Source organism: Marmota flaviventris, chromosome 3, assembly GCF_047511675.1.
Source record: "Marmota flaviventris isolate mMarFla1 chromosome 3, mMarFla1.hap1, whole genome shotgun sequence".
Classification (NCBI taxonomy): domain Eukaryota; kingdom Metazoa; phylum Chordata; class Mammalia; order Rodentia; family Sciuridae; genus Marmota; species Marmota flaviventris.
The window spans coordinates 61017885-61038013 of NC_092500.1; the positions used below are offsets into that span (position 1 = coordinate 61017885).

The 20129-nt window shown below is 33.5% G+C and overlaps 1 protein-coding gene and 2 pseudogenes across 1 annotated transcript; 2 read left to right on the forward strand and 1 right to left on the reverse strand.

The window, feature by feature from the left end:
• Positions 1 to 1760: 1760 nt before the first annotated feature.
• LOC114092524 (olfactory receptor 6C74-like) lies at positions 1761 to 2609 on the reverse strand. Its single transcript, XM_027935105.2, has one exon. It carries the CDS (start codon positions 2607 to 2609, stop codon positions 1761 to 1763), a length of 849 nt encoding a protein of 282 aa, XP_027790906.2.
• A 6035-nt stretch (positions 2610 to 8644) lies between these two features.
• Positions 8645 to 9468, forward strand: LOC114086380 (olfactory receptor 6C76-like; annotated as a pseudogene).
• An 8423-nt stretch (positions 9469 to 17891) lies between these two features.
• On the forward strand, positions 17892 to 18826 carry LOC114087322 (olfactory receptor 6C76-like; annotated as a pseudogene).
• The last annotated feature ends 1303 nt before the right edge of the window (positions 18827 to 20129 follow it).

Here is a 20129-nt window from a genome sequence, read left to right on the forward strand (position 1 = left end):
CAATCTCTTTTCCATAGACTCAGATATTTACTTCTCCAAATCTTCTTTCAAAATTACAGAGATTTCTACTGAAACAATCAGCCTTAGAATTTGAGTATACATGGATGAAAAAGATTGTGTTTGTGTGTGTGTGTGTGTATTTTTAACAACAAAAAATAATGAAAGGACATGATGTGATAAGCTGGAAAATAGATGGAATGAGAGAGTCATATCATGTGAAATAAGCCAAATACAAAAATCAAGGATCTCATGATTTCCTCTCATATGTGGAAGTGAGAGATAAAAAAAGAAAAAATAGACATCTCATGAAAATATAAGGAAAACTAGTAGGATAGAAGCAGGACATTGGGTGGAGAGAAGACTAGAGGGTAAATACAGAAACTGGGGAATGAAATTGATCAAATTATGTTATGTGCATGTATGAATATGCCTCAATACACTATTATTCCATAATATGGCATAATATACTATTATGTATAATTATTGTGCATCAATAGAAAAATTTTAATATAATAAGTATAAAATCTACAAGGAAATAAGTTCAAAAAAATAGGTCTATTTAAAAATGATAAACATTTCAAAATTCCTCCTTTGTTCTCAAATTGGAGAATATATTTTTTTGCCCACAAAAAAATGTACAGCATATTTTTTATCCCCATTTATTTTAATGTGAATCAGTGGTATTTTAGAACCTGATCACATATCTTCAAAACATACAGACACACTCATGAAAAGAAGAATAAAATTGCACATAATTGATGAGTACTGGTGGTGATTCGTTGGATTCTCATAGATACAATACACACATACACAGGATGGGGGCTGGAGGGCACACACCATGTTGATGATTCTATTGTTTATTGTTTTCTTTAGTTGTGGAGATTAAATGCATAAAGACATGGGATACCAGTCTATAGTATGAAAAAGTTGTAGCGGGAGCTATATAAAATACTCACCATTACAAAAATATACCTTTAGATATTTAACTGAGATAGAAGAGAAACAAAGAAAAAACGTTTTAAAAAGATGATAGAAAACATACAAAAAGTGAGGAGAAACCAATAAAAAAAAAATTAAAAAAAAAAAAAGCAAGCCAAAAAAAAAAAAAAAAAAAAAAAAAAAAAACAAAAAGTGAGGAGAAAGAAAGTATATGCAAATATCTGTCATCCTAAATGTTCAAAAAATAAGAAAGGAAGAAAAAAATACAGAAGGCAAGAGGGAAGAGAAATAGGAAGAGAAGGTGGAAGGCAGGTTAGCTTCCTGCAATATCACATATTTTAATAAAATATTAACATTGTGTTGCTAATAAAGCAGTCTTTCTTAGATATTGATAAAATGAAATAAGATAATATTTACAGAGTTACAAGTGGGCTTGTTTGTTGTAGAAAACCATGTGTGATATTTCTAATAAGAATTCATAGTGGAATATTTTGATGAACAAAGAATCACACAATACATTTAAGTAATAAAGTGATTTGAGCAATTCAAGAAAGAATACCATGGGGATTCATCAAGTTATTAAAAAGAAAAATACCCAAAAGGACATTAAAGTCTCCTTATGGGTGATTTTCATGACTGCCATAATATAAAACAAACAAATTAAAGGGATGTGTTATAAAGATAGCTGGTACAGGCTGTAGTTTTCACTAATTTTCAGTAATATGCTTTTACAAAGGCCAAAGCTATTATTTCAACATTGTAAAGGTACATCTCTTTACTAGATCCCTCAGGGCTTGTATCACTTGCTTATTTCTTAGGGATTAAATGAAAGGATTTAGTACAGGTGCAACGGAAACAGCAAGCATTGATACCCCCTTGTTTAAAGATATCCTTTCCTCTGCAGAAGGTTTTATATACATAAAAATACAACTGCCATAAGAGATGGAGACCACAATCAGGTGGGAGGAACAAGTGGAAAAAGCTTTCTTTCTCTCCTGGGCAGAAGGGATCTTCAGAACAGTTGTTATGATTTTGATATAAGAGAACAATACCAGAGCCAGTGTATTCAAGAGGGTGATAATGGCTAAAATAAAATTTGACAACTCTAAGTCATGTGTGTCTGTGCAGGAGAGTTTCAGGATAGGAGAATAGTCACAGAAAATATGTTCAATAACATTGCCATCACAGAACTCCAGTGTCAAACTCACAATAACTCCAGGGGAGATTGCTACCCCAGCAGCAACCAGCAGGTGGCTCACTCTGCTGCTCATAATGGTTGCATAATGAAGGGGTTTGCAGATGGCCACATAGAGGTCATAGGACATGGCTGCCAACAGGAAAAACTGTGTTATACCTATAAGAAGAGTAAAATGTCCCTGTGCCAAACAAGCATCAAGGGAAATAGTCTTGTCCTTAGTGATTATGCTGACCAGGTATCTAGGGATGCAGGCAGTTGTCAGTGTGATTTCTAAGAAGGAAAAATTTCTTAGGAAGAAATACATGGGTGTTTTGAGGTGGGGATCCAGCAAGGTCAGAAGGATGATGGTAAGATTTCCTGTAATACTCAAAAGATATGTTACAAATAGAAAAAGGAAAACTACAATTTCCCAATTTGGGTCCTCTGTCAGTCCTACAATAATGAAGTTTGTCAATAATGTGTGGTTCCTCATAGTTCAGTTCTGTTAAGATGCCATCTGACCTGCAAGGGGGTGAAGGTGATAAATAATTAAGCAATAATAAGGATACATCAAGTGCAGAGTTTGAATTGATAATGAAGAACCCAGCAACTTAGCAGATGTGTATGTGCTTTGCTTTCCTTCGAGAGTTTTCACATTTTATGCAGCAGTCAGACCACAGGCTAACCCCTCTTACTCTTATCTCCTTTCTGGATACTCATTTTCCTAATTCTCTTTTAGGATATATATATCCTAAATATATATGTATTACTTTACAAAAGGATGGCTTTCTAATTTCCTGCTAGAAATATCTGCACACTTTATCTAGTTTTCCTAATATATGCAGACCTAACTCCTACAATCTCACCCATTAAACAGGAAAACATTTTTTAGGTTAATAAGGTTAATTCCCCTATTGTTAAAATCATTTTCTGCTCAGTTCCTTTCAGAAAGATGTATATTCTCTGGATATATCTGCATTCCAAAATGTGTAGCTAATAAAAACTGACATTTTGCAATCAATCTTTTCTAAAGGATTATTTCCTTATGATATATGTATGGTTAGTTTTGAGGTTTTTGCTAGTGGCCACTATAACTTTTTCAAGAAAAAAAAATAACTTTTATGAATTTTAAGACTAAATACACTATGATTTGCCAAAGTGGTAAATAAAATGCACAGTTGAAAATTTACATGGAATTTGCAATATTTTTCCCAATTCTTCAATAAGTTTCAAAGCATCATTAGCTTTATCTATATAATAAACAATTTATATTCAGTAATATTAAAATATTAAATCCTTTAGTAGAGAAAATTGAATATGTATCAGTAATATTTTTAATATACATTTTTGAGAATTATTGCTCATGGTGCTACTCTAATAGAAAAATACAACTCTTTCAAATATGTTCTTTGAATCTTTCATCATGAGTTACACAAATATTTTCTTTGTATCTCTAAATCTGAGTTTAACTGACTCAATCTTATAGTCACATATTCAGAATCAATTGGTTTATATGAAAACTCTTTTGTGCACAAAACAACAAAATAGAAGAAATACTTACTTTCAATAAATTCCCCAGGGGTTTTCTTTGCTGATGCATTGTGAAAATCTCTTTTTACTATGATCAAATATATATTAGGCGTGTTTTTTTAAAGTCTTATAAAAATTCATTTCTAACCCATACTTTTCTTTTGCTTCCCTTTCAACAGAGACTGTGTTCACATTAAAATCCAGAGATATTTAGAAACATACATAAACATTTGTGTATCTCTCTCCAGTCAGCATATGTGCCTCATTTTCAAACACATTATTCTGACTTCTCTAGAAATCAAATGATTAACCTCCAGTTTCAGCCTTACGTAAAACCTAGAAATCTAAGATGTTTGTTTTTATCAAAACTGTACTATTTTATTATTGATGCTTATTTTTATGTTCTTTTAAAAAATTAGCTACAGTTTCTTATTCTGACTTGAATGAAGCAATTTTCTGTTCACATTGATATACATTATATTTCCACTTTTAATATAAAGAGCATATTTACTCAGAACTGGTATAGTTTCTTGGGGATTCTTATGGGAAAACATATTAATGACTATTTTCATCATTAACTCTAGAAACAAAATATCAAAGTTAATTAGTAGCCTTGCTGCAGGGTGTCTATAGGGGAAACTGAAATGTTGACTTTAAAATGGTATTCAAATAATGTATGGAAAACTAAGTTGTGCCAAGTGTATGGGCTATAGAGAGCTTTCTCATTCTCCCTTCCAAAAGAAGAATTCAGAGGTGAACGTGTAGCTAGAATGTTGTTCACAATCTTTAATCACTGAAAATTCTAAAATTAACTTATATTATGTGATTTGCGGTGTCAAACTTATTTATCTCTTATAATATCCCTCCAAACTCAAAATCTAAATTATTTACATGTGAATATGATAGCCAGAAATTAATGGCATAACCAAATTTTGGGAAGTAACTTAAAATATAAATATAATTAAGCAAGATTTTTTAGTGCACATCCAGATATTTGTATAAATGTCCTTTAAATCATGAAGAAGATTTATTCTTTTTAATTAATTTTTTTATTTATATATAACAGCCCAATGCATTATATAGATCACAAGTTTAAGGTCAACCTGAGTTATATAGCAAGACCCCATATCATAAAAAATATTAATCACAAAAAATGAAATAAAAGGTGTCAATCAAAGACTCAAAGCCCAATGAACCTCAAGGGAAAACCATACTTGGTTTCTCTTCAATGAAGCCAGGTGAAATATGGATCAGGTAAAATTATTGTAAGTTCAAAACCTTCAATATGAGTTTGAATACCTCTCTGGCTAGTCAGTAAATGTAGTTAGTTTACCTCTGGATCAATGTTAAAGAGGAGATGTAGTGCCTAATGGGGAGATTATGTATTAATACCACACATGGTATTAATTATATTAATATTAATTAATATTATAGTTTTCCATAAGTTAGGGTCTAGAAAGGAAAAGGGAAATATTGTTGGAACAAATTTTACACAGGGGATTTTTTTTTTCAGGTTAGAAAAGGGAAAAGAGATAGAGATAGAGATGAGAGAGAGAGAGAGAGAGAGAGAGAGAGAGAGAGAGAAAAGAAAAACAAAAAAGGAACACGGAGGTAACTCCAAGTTAATAAATACCTATTCACAGAGGAAGTTTGAAAAAAGGAATGTACACATGCATGGACCCTGAGTATGATCACATGGCATTCATGCTTTTGCCTTTGTCTCTTGGATTATCTATTCTGGGGAAAGAGGTGGATTCTCACAGAACACAGGAGTTGGGAGTAGTTGCTAGATGAAATTGGTGCTTTTGAATTGTGATACTCTATGAAAACTTTCAGTTCTTGGGAACTTAGTGCAGGGACCCCACAGAGTTAGCATTCTTATCTGGGAAGATGGAGCACTGTCTATTGTTGCTTACACAGCTAAGACCTATGATAAAGCTAGTTCTATGAATGAGAACATAAGATGAAGCCTGAGACCAATTCCTCTATGAAGTAATGTGCTTTTTCTAGGGCCAAGAGACAGACACTCAGAATAAACAAAAAATGGATAAAATGAATCCCTGTGTTCTCTTATACTTTCTAATTATTCTGTAGTGCTTTTCATTGTCAATGTCTATCAGGGACTTATTGCAAAGGAGATTGGGTAATACAATTTACAGTGTGTCATCCCCAAGTTCACAAAGCTAAATAAATGCTGGCTTTGGTGCTGAAATATGATCCATAAAAATTAGGATGTTTTGTTTTCCAATTTTGGTATTTTTTTGCATATTAATTACTATAGATATATATCTATGACCCTTTTGACTGTGAAATATAGAAGACTGTTGTATCATGAGTGAAAACATGTAAGAGCCTTTGATTATGCTTCACCATGTTTTCCTTCTTATAGTTACTCACTTAAACAATCTTAAATGGGTCCTGGATGAGTAAGATATGAAACCACCTTTAGCCATTATATATTTGACATGTCAGGAGAGCAATACTTTTAAGTCCTTGAAATCTTGATATTAATTTTAAAAAAAGGACACCATCTATTTTAGTCATCTTTTTCACCACTGTAAACAAAAGACTGATAAGAACAATATCAGTAGAAGAAAAGTTTATTTGGAGGCTGAGGGTTTTAGAGGTCTCAGTCCATAGATAATGTATGTGACAAAGAATGAAATAAAATAGATACAAACTGATAAGCTCACGAGGGTTTACTTCAGAAGGAAACTGCTCTCATTAAGAGGAAAATTAAGGAACTTAGTGCTCTAGATTTCCAGGTATTAAAGAGCCAAAAGGAAATTGATGTCAAGCTTGCTGGATCTTAATGCTATTCCTTATAAAGTTTCCACTTGGGAGGTACAGTCAGGGATCTTCTGTAGTAATATCCAATGCCATGTAACTAAGTACTACAAATTCAGCACTTCAAAAGGACACACAGTAGAAATCTCACAGGGTCTGTGAGTAGAAAACCTGGAAGTTCTACAACACTGCTGCCCAAGCCACCTGTGGCCTGGGTCCCTATGCTGAGGCTCAGCTGGGGATCATGAATTCATTCCAGGATTACCCAGGCTGTTGCCAGCACATTTATCATGGTTTTGGAATTCCTGAAAGCTTGTTTCTCCAGAGACAGCGATAGAAAGATGCTGCAGAGCAACCAAGCTGGCAAGAATCATATATAAACAACATAATCAAAACAGGGACAATAACAACAAAAAAAAGCTTTGTCATATTATTTACTGGTGGAGAAGAGATTCTGAAAGAGCATAACCCCAGGGGGTTCCAGTCTTGGTTCCTTCAGTAGAGCCCATTTGCCAAGTCTTCAAAAGCATGTATTCTCCTACAATCCCGGTGGAAATGTGGGAAAGAGAAAAGTTCTGAAATATACTAAACCAAACATTTAAAAAATATTAGAAAACAAAGGAAGGGCACTTCTATTCTCTTGTTTTGGTTAAAAAGAAAGAAAAAGAGCCTGTCCCTTTTTGAAGTTTCTCTTAAAATAAGATGATCAACCTAAATTACCAATGTTTCTCCCCCATTATCTGCCATGGCAAATCCTGGTAAGCCAAAAACAATTAGAAGAACAAAAAAAATCAAATGAAAAATGTGTGCCAAACATACTGCAATCAAAAAATTCAGTAGTTGTAACAATGTGAGAGACCCCAAATTTTCCAAGAGAAATAAGACAGAAAATAAAAATAGTGCATAAACTTTGCTTGCTTTACTTCTACTGTGAAAGGAGCAATACTTGGTGACTTTTTTTCATTTCATCAGCTCTATGTTCATATTACTCTCAAATGTCATTTTATCTTGCTGATGTGCCTATCTACTTTCTCCTGTCTAAAATAGACACTCAATATGTTTTTATCAATGTATAAAACATTTGAATTGCAAATTAAATATCACAAGACAGTTCCTCTTATTTTCTCAGTTTTTGTTTTTACATTTCCCATGCCATTGGATTATATGACTTTGTCAGACATTTGTTTCAGGTTGAAAGAAAATGAGATTGACAATAGGAAGTTCAAAATAACTCAAGACTGTCATGTCCTCATTTTTTTAATATTTATTTTTTGTTGTAGTTGGACACAATAGCTTTATTTTATTTATTTATTTTCACATGGTGTTAAGGATAGAACCCAGGGCCTTGCATTTGCTAAGCGAGCTCTCTATTGCTGAACCCACAACCCCAGCCACTGTCATATTGACCTCACTGTTGATGCTGGCATTGCAAATCTCTGGCATTTAATGTTGAAGAAACATAATTTCTAAAAGAAGCCTAATTAAAATTACTCTCTTTACTTTAGGGGGCTCTCATTAGTACCATGATCTCCAGAGACATTTTAATCCTGCTTTCTTTGTTTTTTAAATCAAGAATGAAGTTAGAGGTTCCAAAATTTCCAGTAATATCTAGAGATAGAATGTATTTGAAATGGAGAAAATGGGATACTATTTACACAGACCATGTTTAAAAATTCAAAATATTAATTAAAATCAATTATCCAGTTTTTTTTTGTGTGTGTATGTATGTAAATAAAAAAGTACTACTGAAGTTAGTAGTGGCTATTTCTCAAGAAAGACATTTAAAATTTCCTTAGACAAGTTCAGTTGAGCACATGTTGCATGATCAAATAAGAATTTTTAAACCTAGAAAAGATAATGTAATAAAGGCACAGTACCCCTTATATATTACCTAAATAATGAAACATTTGACAATTTGTGTCCAATAAATTTATTTCTCAATTAATAAATGTAAATGTAGAGACAGAGTAAAATATAGCACAGTCATATTAAAAATAAATAAATAAGTATATATATATATATATATATATATATATATATATATATATATATGTGTGTATGTATGATTGAATAATAGAAAGTGAGTAATACACACACACAAAGTCCCCAGTGCTTCATATTAAAATGCAAAAAAAATTATTTCAAAAAACATATGCAAACATTTGTGCTTCCCTTCTGATTCATATTTTATTGTTTTCCAGATACATTTTATCAGTAAAATCTGCCTTAAACCACCCATTGGAAATGAAAAATAGAACATCAGTAACAGACTTCATCCTCCTGGGTCTAAAAGATGATCCAGAGCTACCGGTTGTGACTTTCTTCTTTATATTTCTCACCTATGTGCTGAGTGTTACTGGAAATCTAACAATTATCACCTTTACCCTGCTGGATTCCCACCTGAAGACCCACATATATTTCTTCCTCAGAAATTTCCCTTCCTAGAAATTTCATTTACTTCTGTCTGTAACCCTAGGTTTTTGATCAGCATCCTAACTGGGGACAAGTCAATTTCCTACAATGCTTGTGCAGCTCAACTATTTTTCTTTATCTTCCTGGACTCAACAGAATTTTTCCTCCTGGCATCTATGTCCTATGATCGCTACGTGGCTATCTGCAAGCCTCTACATTACACAACCATCATGAGTAACAAGATCTGTTACCAGCTCATCATCATCTCTTGGCTGGCTGGTTTCTTGGTCATTTTTCCATCACTGACCATGGGCTTGCAGTTAGATTTCTGTGATTCCAATATCATTGACCACTTCACCTGTGACTCTGCTCCTTTGTTGCAAATCTCTTGCACAGACACCAGTACTCTAGAGCTCTTGAGTTTTGTTTTAGCTTTGTACACTCTCCTGACCACAATGACACTAATAATTCTCTCCTATGCTTACATCCTCAGAACAATTCTAAGAATTCCCTCATCTCAACAAAGAACAAAGGCCTTCTCAACCTGTTCCTCACACATGATTGTTGTTTCCATCTCATATGGAAGCTGCATCTTCATGCATATGAAAATACCCCAGACCTGAAAACTTTCATTACTTTCTGAGTTTGACTATTTTCAGGATGTGGATGGAGCCAAGGCATTATTTGTCATTCTATGACTGGCTTTTATCTTAGTATGTCTTCCAAGTCCAAGTATGTTGCTGCATATGGAAAAATCTCATTATTAATTAGGACTGAATAATATCCTAATGTGTATATATATAAAACACATTTTCTTTGTTTACTAATCTGTAGATGGATATTTAAAGGATTGCTTTCATGTCCTCGGTATTGTGAATAACGATGTAGTATATATAAGTATTTGAAAATCTCTCGAAGATCCTGGTTTCAATTCTTTTGGGTACATATAAAAAAAATTTTGGATTTCTATATCATGTGGTAGTTCTATTTGTGATTGTTTTGAGGAACAATTGTACTGTTCTCTGTATTGGAGGTGCCATTTTACATCCCCATCAACAGTGTTCATGAGTCTCAATTTCTTCTCTTTTGGCCAACACTTGTTACTTTTAGTTTGGAGGATTGTTGTTTTTACTTTTATTTATATAAAAGCCATCATAATAGGTGTGATGCTTCACTGTGGTTTTAACTTACACTTCACTGATAATAATTGATGTTGATAACCTTATACATTTGTAACTCATGTTTGGGAAAATAACTATTCAGGTCTTTTTCTAATTTTTTTCAATTGTATTAGTTGTTTTTTCTGTCAAGTCTCTGGAGTTCCTTATATTTTGGATATTAATCCTTTACCATGATTATGTTTTATAATGTCATAATTTTTTTTTCTATTCCATGGGATGCCTTTTCATTCTGTTGTTTTCTTAGCTGTGTAGAAGCTTCTCAATTTGATGTGCTGCCACTTGTCTATTTTGGGGTTTTTCACCTGAAGTTTTGGTGTCATTGCTAATACTAATGTCTGAAGCTTTCCACATGTATTTCTTCCTAGGAGTTTTACTGTCTCAGATGTGTGTTTGTATGTGTGTGTGTGTGTGTGTTGTCACAGATCTTATGTTTAGTCTTTAGTCTTTTTCTAGTTCATTTTTGTGTCTAATGTAAGATAAGGCTCCAGTTTCATTCTTTTGCATGAGAATATATCATTTTTGAAACTCTATTTATTGTATGAACTGTCCTTTCCTATTGTGAATTCTTAGAACCTTATAAAGATCAATTTTTTGTATATGCATGAGATTTTTACTGAGCTCTGTATTCTGCTCAATTAGTTTTTCATGCCTCTCTCTATGTAAATGCCATACTGTTTAATTATTGTAGCTTTGTTATATATTTAGAAATCAGCAAGTGTTACACGTACAGCTAGCTCCATTCTTTTTCTCAGGACTGATTTGGCTATTCAAACTCTTAAGGCATTCCATTAGAATTTTAGACATTTTTTTTTCTTTCAGTAAAAGATTGCTGTTGAAATCTTGATACAGATTGCATTGAATGTGTAGTTAACTTTGTGTAAAGAACAATTGAACAAAATTAAAACTTCCAATCCAAAAATAAGAAATCCTTTTATTGATTTTTGTCCTTTATATCTTTCCTCTGTGTTTTAGAGTTTTTACTATGGAAGTCTTTTCTCTAAGTTTATTTTAAGTATTTTATTCCCTGTTATTGCAAATACAATGTTTTCTTACTATTTTTCAAATATATGTTGTTAGTGTGGAGATGCAGCTAACTTTTGTATGTTGATTTGGTATCTTGCAACTTTACTTGTTCATTGGTTCTTACAGTGTGTTTCTATATATGTTAGTGTGTATTTTTCAATGTTTTTCTCATAGAAAACATGTCATCAATACAGAAAGATAATATGATTTCTTTTCCAGTTGAATGCCTTTCATTTCTTATTTTTATAATTGCTCTAGCTATAACCTTCAGTTCCATATTGAATAAAAAACGTGGTGAATATGGGAATATTTGTCTTGAATTTGATCTTTAAGGATCAAGTTCTCCATCACTGAATATGATGTTTGTGGTGGGCTTGTTATACACTGTCTTATTACCTTGGGATTAATTCCTTCTAAAGTGTTTTGAGAATTTTTAATCATGAAATAGTAATTTATCCCCAGAATGCTCAACATGGGAAAAATCAATTTATTAGATAAACCACATTAACAAAATGAAGGATAAAATCACATGACCATCTCAATAGATACAGAAAAAAGTATCAAAATTCAATACTATTTTATTATAAAAATACAATTCCTTATTTTTTATTCCTTATAGAAAGGCAAGAGATTCATCATCATTGATTTAAATTAAAGGGTTATGTTTAGTCTTTGGATAGTATTGATTCACAATCCTTTGAATAGGTGCAAGTCTCTGAATTATCTCTTTGATCCAAGAGGATCAGTTATATGTTTCATAGCAACAGTGTGCTGCTTAAATGTATGAGTGCTGGAATTAGGTTGCCTGACTTTGTACGCTGACCTTGTCATTTACAACCTTGACACTTTGAACAAACCATTACCTTCTCTGGAATTCAGATTTGTTCATTTGTTGTAAAAGAGTAAAAAGAATTGTATTCAATGCATAGGTTACTTTGTTCTGATTTTATATAGGGAGATATCTTAAATACTGCAAGTAAATAAGTTCTCAGTAATGTTAACAATTATCATTGTATTTGGTCCATCTCAGTGTAGCACTGGTCCCAGTAGACTATGGGATCAAAGCACTATAGACTGAAACCTCTAAAACCAAGCCACTTTATTCTGACCAACACTGAATTTATGCTGATCAACACAAGCTGCAGAATTGGGGCAAACCTACACATGGATCACCCTCTAGTGCTGAAACAATGAACATATCAATAACAAGAGTGCAGTACACCTGGACTTAGGACACTATCTAGTGTTGAAATGGCAGAAATGACTAAAGACTCAGAAAATAAGCACTTAAAATTCCTAGAAAGAAAGGCCTAAACAAAGACATATTATGAAGATTGGAATAAACACTCAGTTTTTCAATAATGTTGAACAGCAATAAACATCAAGAACTTTCGAGAAAATACTAATTGTCACAACAAGGTACAGGAAGCCAACAAGATAGTAACCAATATAGATGTATTCTTATTTTATATATATATATATATATATATATATATATATATATATATATATAGAGAGAGAGAGAGAGAGAGAGAGAGAGAGAGAGAGTTTAGGTGGACACAATACCTTTATTTTATATATTTTATGTGGTGTTGAGAATTGAACTCAGTGCCGCACATATACCAGGTGACACCCTCTACCACTGAAGAGGAGAGCAAGTACAGGATGCTTCTTGGCAATCACAGCCATAGCCCAGAGCCCAGCATCTTGAACTCCTGCACACAATAAAAACAACCAACAGACATGACATGACACCTCCTGTCAGTCAGTCACAGGCTCCTGAGCCAACAAACCAGAATCAGCTGGTGGGAGATCCATAGCAACTTAGGGAGTGTCTCCTGTGACCCAGCTCCTCTGAATGGGTCCAAAACCAAGAATGATGGAGATCTTCTAAATGTTCCAAATCCTAATAAAATCCAAGCCATTTTCAATGATAATTTTCTTCATGTTGCTGTGTTTACTATAAATAACACTAACTTCAACTTAATCATATATATTAACACATATTACTCTCTGTGTGGAGTGTTAGTTGTTACCCTAATAACTGACATTGTACCTTCAGTACATTTCCATGTATTTTTTCTAATCATTTAAAGCATTAATTAGAATTGTTCTATGCTTTCCCACCCCTGGTTTATTCTTGCTCCTCTTACTCCTAGTCTCCCTCCAACATTATCTACTATTATCTATTATATTACTGCATCAATACCACCCCATCTGTATTTTTCTTCTTTTCAACTTGGTGTGTATTATTCTTTCCCACTTTTTTCTCTCATTTGCCCAGTCTTTCTCTTTTCCCCTTTCAGCCCCTGTATAATGCTTTAGAAAATTTTCTACATTTAAAAACGTAATGTAAAATCAGCATTATGTAAAAATGCAGTGAAAACAATGTTTACAGCACCACAATTAACAATAACAAGCTGTGGAACCAACCTGGGTGCCCTTCAAAAGATGAATGGGTAATGAAAATGTGATAAACATATACATTGGCATATTACTCAGGCATAAAGAAGAATGAAAAGATTCCATTGCTGATCAGTGGAAGCTCAATAGAGACAATCATGCTAAGTGAAATAAGCCAGACCCTGAAAGTCAAAGGTCAAATGCTTTCTCTGATATGTAGAAACCAGTCCAAAATAAGAGGAAAAAGAAAAAGCAAAGAAAATGAGGGGTTCCATCCCAAAAGAAGAAAGATCAATCAATTAGAAGAAGGAATTGAGGAAGAGAGAGGAAGAACAGGTAAGGGAAGAACAGTGGGAGAAACTGACCTATTTTTCTTATGAATGTAGGGGAATGTACCAGAGTGAATCTCACCATTATGCATATCCACAAGACAATAATTTATAAGCAAAAACTATAAGTAAATTGCAGAAAACTCAGTAGAGGAAAGGGAACAGGGGAAGTGAGGAGAAGAAGGAAAGGGGATATAGTGGGGATTTAATTAGAGCAAATTATATTCCATGCTTTCATAATGACAAAGTGAATCTTAGTGTTATGAATAACTAAGGGAATCCAATTAAAAAACACAAGATACCTTTTTTTTTTTTTTTTGGTTAGAGAAATTCTGTCCTTCATTGACCATTCTCTGAAAATAAGACAGTCAGCCTAAGTCACCAGTATTTCTCCCCCACTTCCATAGATTCATCTGCCATAGCACATCCAGATAGATACAACACAATTATAAGGACAAAAACAATTCAAATTCAGCATATATATCATACATACTGTACTCAAAGAATTCAGCATCTGAAATGATGAACCAGACCCTATAGAAAAATCACACATAAGAAAATGAAATCAGAATATAAACTATGCTTGCTTGGTTTCTAATGTGAAAGGAACAATATTTTTTATTTTTAATTTTTTATTTGTTATTTTGGATACATACATCAGTAGAGTATATTTTCCATTATTTATGCAAACATGGAGTATAGAAGTAAATGAGGGCTGGGGCTGGGGCTAAGAGGGTGGAGCATGTGTGAGGCACTAGGATTGATCCTCAGTACTACATAAAAATAAATAAATAAAGATATTGTGTTCATCTATAACTAAAAAAAATAAAGAAAAGAAGTAAATGATATATGAGGAATTTTTTCAGATATATATTTCATGAGTTTTATGTTTATATTGTACTCTCAATTTTTATTGTAACTTGCTGATGTGATTATGTACTAACTTTATCTTTCCTGAAATATATATGAATATTCTTCCTATCAAAAAATAAAAATGTAAATGGCACAGTTAATATGTTATTATTTGGATATGGAGTGTCCCTCTAAAGCTCCTGAATCAATTACAGACATATTCAGAGATAAAGTGATGAGCTTATGAGAATAGTGAACTAACCAAGCCATCTTAAAATTAATGTATTAACTATGTACTTACTATATAAATGGGAGGGATATGGTTGGAGAAAGTGAATCACTGGAGGCATAAATTTTGGAGTTTATGTTTTGTCCTCAGTGTCTAGAGATGATAGATAGATAGATAGGTAGATAGATAGATAGATAGATAGATCTATTGATCTTCTTGTTTGCCATGAGGTTATTAGCTTCCCTCCCCCTTCTGCCATGATGCTCCATCTCACCTCAGACCCACTGCAATGGAATCAACCATCCATGGTCTGAACCTATGAAACAGTCATCCAAAATAAATATCCTATCCTCTAATTGTTCTTGTTGGGTGTTTTCATCAGAGCAATGAAATCATAACTAACAATATTCTATGGCCACTCCTCTTTCTATTTCCTGCTTTTTTACATGTTCCCATGAAGTGGTATTATATTACTTTTGCAAGTATTTGTTTCAGGTTGAAAGAAAATCATATTAACAATATGAAGTCCAAGGTAAGACAAAACTGTCATTTCTTCCTTGTTGGGGTTAGAATTGTACATTTTTCTGTTATTTAATATTGAGGAAAAAAAATACAATTTCTAAAAGTGCCTAATTAAAATTACTCAGCTTTTCTTTAGGGTGCTGTCATCAGTACCATGCTCTCCAGAGACAGTTTAATTCTTCCCTGCAACAAGAATTCCCTGTGTGTGTTTGGAGGAGGGAAAAAAGCAGATAAAACTAGTTTGTTTATTTAAGAAAGAATATTTATAAAACCAAGTTTTCTAACTGGAAGTTGAGCAAAGCAATAAAAAAATATAGTTACTGAGAGTCAAGTAAAATGTATTTCAGGTTTCTTAGCACCTAGGGTCAGGACTTTGTTCTTTTTAAAGAAATTTGGGTCACAAGATTTGTCTTGGATCATACAACCTTGGAATATTGCTTTACTGTTAATCATCTCAACAATTTTTTTATTTCATATGCATAATAGCTTACCACTTTTCCATTGTTATTGCTCCCTGATTCTCATTCATGAAATGAAACCTCTCTTGATTAGTTTCAGTTGATTCACAAACAAAATATACACCTTTATCAAGTCTATTTATCTGTAAGTATTTCCCCCAAACACCTAAAGAATTCCATTGTTTTCTTTCCTGCTTTCTCACCTGCCCTTTTTCTTCCTCTCTCTCTCTTTATCACACCTTATTATTCCTTCCTTCCTTCCTTCCTTCCTTCCTTCCTTCCTTCCTTCCTTCCTCCCTCCCTCCCTCCCTCCCTTCCTTCCTTCTCTCTCTCTCTCTCTCTCTCTCTCTCTCTCTCGCTCTCTCCCTCCCTCCCTCCCTCTCTCTTTATAATAGCTTTTCTACATTCCATGAAAGCATGATCTCTGGCTCTGAAATCCTTTCCTGTAACCAGTCCTAAACTGTCAATTTTCTCCTGCCATCTCCAATTCCAAACTCATACTTCTACTCCTAAAAAAATAAGTTGATACCAGAAACACTTTTACTCAATGAAAATTTTGTACAGCTACCTGGGGTACTCATTTTCAGACTTAACATGAATTGATTACTTGGGACTGCCCTTAGAGCTTCTGCCACCGCACAGAACACCAGATTTCTCAAGAGGTCACAAGCTTGTTCCCAGACTATAAACAGCAGAACTTCTTGGATTCTTTGCTTAGGTCTGGTTATAGGACCTTCTGCCAGTACTTGAGGCCATGTCCCAATCCCATTGGGGCCTCTGTGATGTTAGCAATATGTTTTTAGTGGAGCTTTCCTACAAACAGGTTCACTGTACATAGCAAACATCATCAGCCCAAATTCCACCAATAGTTACATAAGTTTGTCATTATGCAAGAAAATCAGAGGTAGGCACAGAATGCGAAGTGAATATAAAGCTCTGAAAGCAAAGCATCAAACATTTTCACTCAAGGAAAAGTATCTTAGTATTTGGGATTCAGCATTAAACTGCTACCATGTGGGATTATCTCAATGTAAGTGCATTTTTAAATTTCTTGCTTCATTTATTTTTTTCTCCTTTCTAATCATTGTATAACCTACATCACTTAACTTTGGCCCTCAGAAACTCATCTATGCAGTGATAAATTATTATTGAATTCAAAAGGAAAAATTTTAATACATTGTAAAATTCTGAGTTTGCTTCTTATTTTTTTAAAGAGAGAGAGAGGAGAGAGAGAATTTTTTAATATTTATTTTTCAGTTTTTGAGGGACAAAACATCTTTATTTTATTTTTATGTGCTGCTGAGGATCGAACCCAGCGCCCCACACATGCCAGGCGAGCGCGTTACCACTTGAGTTACATCCCCAGCCCCCTGAGTTTGCTTCTTTAGAATTACGTAAATAATACTTTTCCTTGTCCTGATTCATTTGTGAAATTATTAATTCTCCATGCTAGTAAGAATGATACTATCATGGAAAATTAAGAAACACACTTCAAAAGTTTTCATGTTCAGAAATTCAGAACATGTGCTCATTGCAACAGTATTTTAACAACAAATATTTTATATTTTAAGATTTTTTACTTAGTTTTTACACACACATGGTCAGATATTTAAAGGAAAGCAGGGCACATTTGACAATATAATTTTCTTATGCAGATGCACTTATTAAACCTATGAAGAGACTAGCTTGATATTAAATGGATGGAGATGTACACTGACTGTAACAGACATAGATTATTTTGGTGTGGTTTATGTATACTGTCCAAATTTAGTACATCTTTTTTTTTTCAAATATCTGTTTGGTTGTGGATGACCACAGTACCTTTATTTATTTATTTTTCTGTGGTGCTGATGATCCAAACCAGTGCTCTCCCACTCAGCTACAACCTCAGTCCCCAAAGTTAGTGTATTTTGATGGCTAATTTATTGATTCTTTACAGGCCTTTTATTTTTTCTGATTCAGAAAAAGTGATCAAAAGTCTGTCCTAGACTTATTAAAGAATTGTTTTTTATTTTCATCTTTAGACCTGGAAGAAATGAACAATAGGAAATGAAAAATCATACATCTGCAACTGAGTTCATTCTTCTGGGATTAACAGATGACCCAAAGCTCAATCTTTTCATTTTTCTCTTTCTACTTTTCACCTACATACTGAGCATTACTGGAAACTTAACAATTATCACCCTCACTCTGGTAGACTTGCACCTAAAAACACCCATGTATTTCTTCCTCAGGAATTTCTCTTTCCTAGAAATCTCATTCACCACAGTTACTATTCCTAGATACCTGGCCAGCATCATAACAGGGGATAAGACCATTTCCTACAATTCTTGCATGACCCAGGTGTTTTTCTTCATATTGCTTGGTGCAACAGAATTTTTCCTTTTGACTGCCATGTCCTATGACCGTTATGTGGCTATCTGTAAGCCTCTGCACTACACAACAATAATGAACAGCAAGGTCTGCACCCTGCTTGTCCTTGGTTCTTGGCTGCCGGCTTTCTCATCATCTTTCCACCTGGGCTTGTGGGACTACAACTGGATTTCTGTGACTCCAACATCATTGACCACTTCACCTGTGACACCTCTCCTTTGCTCCTGATGTCCTGCACAGACACATCCCTCCTAGAGCTCTTGGCGTTTTTCCTGGCCATATTAACTCTCATTACAACCTTAACATTAGTGATTCTGTCCTATGTGTTCATCATTAAGACAATTCTGAGGATCCCCTCTGCTGAGCAAAGGAAAAAGGCCTTTTCCACTTGCTCCTCACACATGATTGTTGTCTCCATTTCTTATGGAAGCTGCATTTTCATGTATGTCAAAACTTCAGCCAAAGAAGGGGAAGAGTTGACCAAGGACATCGCTGTGCTCAATACCTCTGTGGCCCCAATGTTAAATCCCTTTATTTACTCCTTAAGGAACCACCAGGTAAAACAATCTTTTAAGAACTTGCTCAAAAAATTCTGGTCAAGTAAATTTTAATGATAAAGAAATGTGGTGCCTGAATATAAATAGAACCTGATATCTAATGCAGTACTAGTATTCTTCCATTTGTCCATTGTCTTCCAAAATCAACTTCTTTTTCCAGAATGTTTTGTTCCTCAGGTTTCTCATTTTGATCTTCATTGGCACAGCCACCATTTTACATTAATGTGTGCTGAAAATCCTCAGCATGTGTTAATGTCACAAAAATGAGAATGAGAGAATGGTATTTAGTATTAATGCTAGAATTTTAAGCGTCCTTGAAGAACTTTCTTTGAGAGTACCAATCCAAAGCAAAATAAATATTATTTCAAGCAACCTTGAAAATCATTTTTCCAAGTGCATAAGTATTTAAGCAAGCAGCTCTTTTTTTGTGTGTGTGAGGTAGTGTCTTTGTGCACACTTATATTTCTCCTTGTGTCTTCTATTGTTTTTGCATCATAAATATCATTCTAGGGTATCAATACATAGGTGTTATATCTTCATGATGCATTTTATCTTTCATTGTCATAATGCATGTTGCTTCATGTTTTTTTGACATTCATTTCAAGATTATTAAAGGATTATCTTGGTATTTCTGGAAGACCCCTGGTATCTCAACATTAAGCATCTTTAACAAGCTTTTCTGATGATTGGTTCATCACTCATTTTTTTTCCTTTTAATTTGCTAACATTGAGCCTTGACTTCATCTTAGACTTCTTTGGAAAGATCCTGTCTTGCCTTTAGTTTCACTGGATCCAATGCCCTCTTTGTCTATTTTTTTGGCAGTTTATATATACCAAATGTCCCCTTTCTCTCACCTTGTTCTCAAAATATCTTGTACACTCATCATATAATGAATTATTTTTCAAGTTTTGTGTGGTTTTACTCTTTTAAAAGATAGGGGTGTCTTTGGAGACTTAGGAGTGTTGTGGGGTTAAGATTATTTAAAATATCCACACTTCTGTAACAGTAAAGTCCAGCTCCTTAAATGCATTTGGAAAGAGGAAAATAATGTTGTGGTAATTGTATAACAACTAGTTTCTAATAAAAAAAATGTTCAGACATAAATTTTACAAATGCAACTTATGAATAATAATAATAAAACATACCTCGATCTTCACCACAAATTTTATACACCCAATTCATTTTCACAGAGTGTTTTTATCAAATTTCAATCTATCAGGAGAAAATGTTGCAGTTCAACATAAGTTTGACAAAGTCATATTTTAATCCACTTTTTCCTATAGATTTATTGTCATTAAGTCTACCAGGCAATGTCTTATTTAATTAATTTTAAATATAATTTAATTACAATTGTAT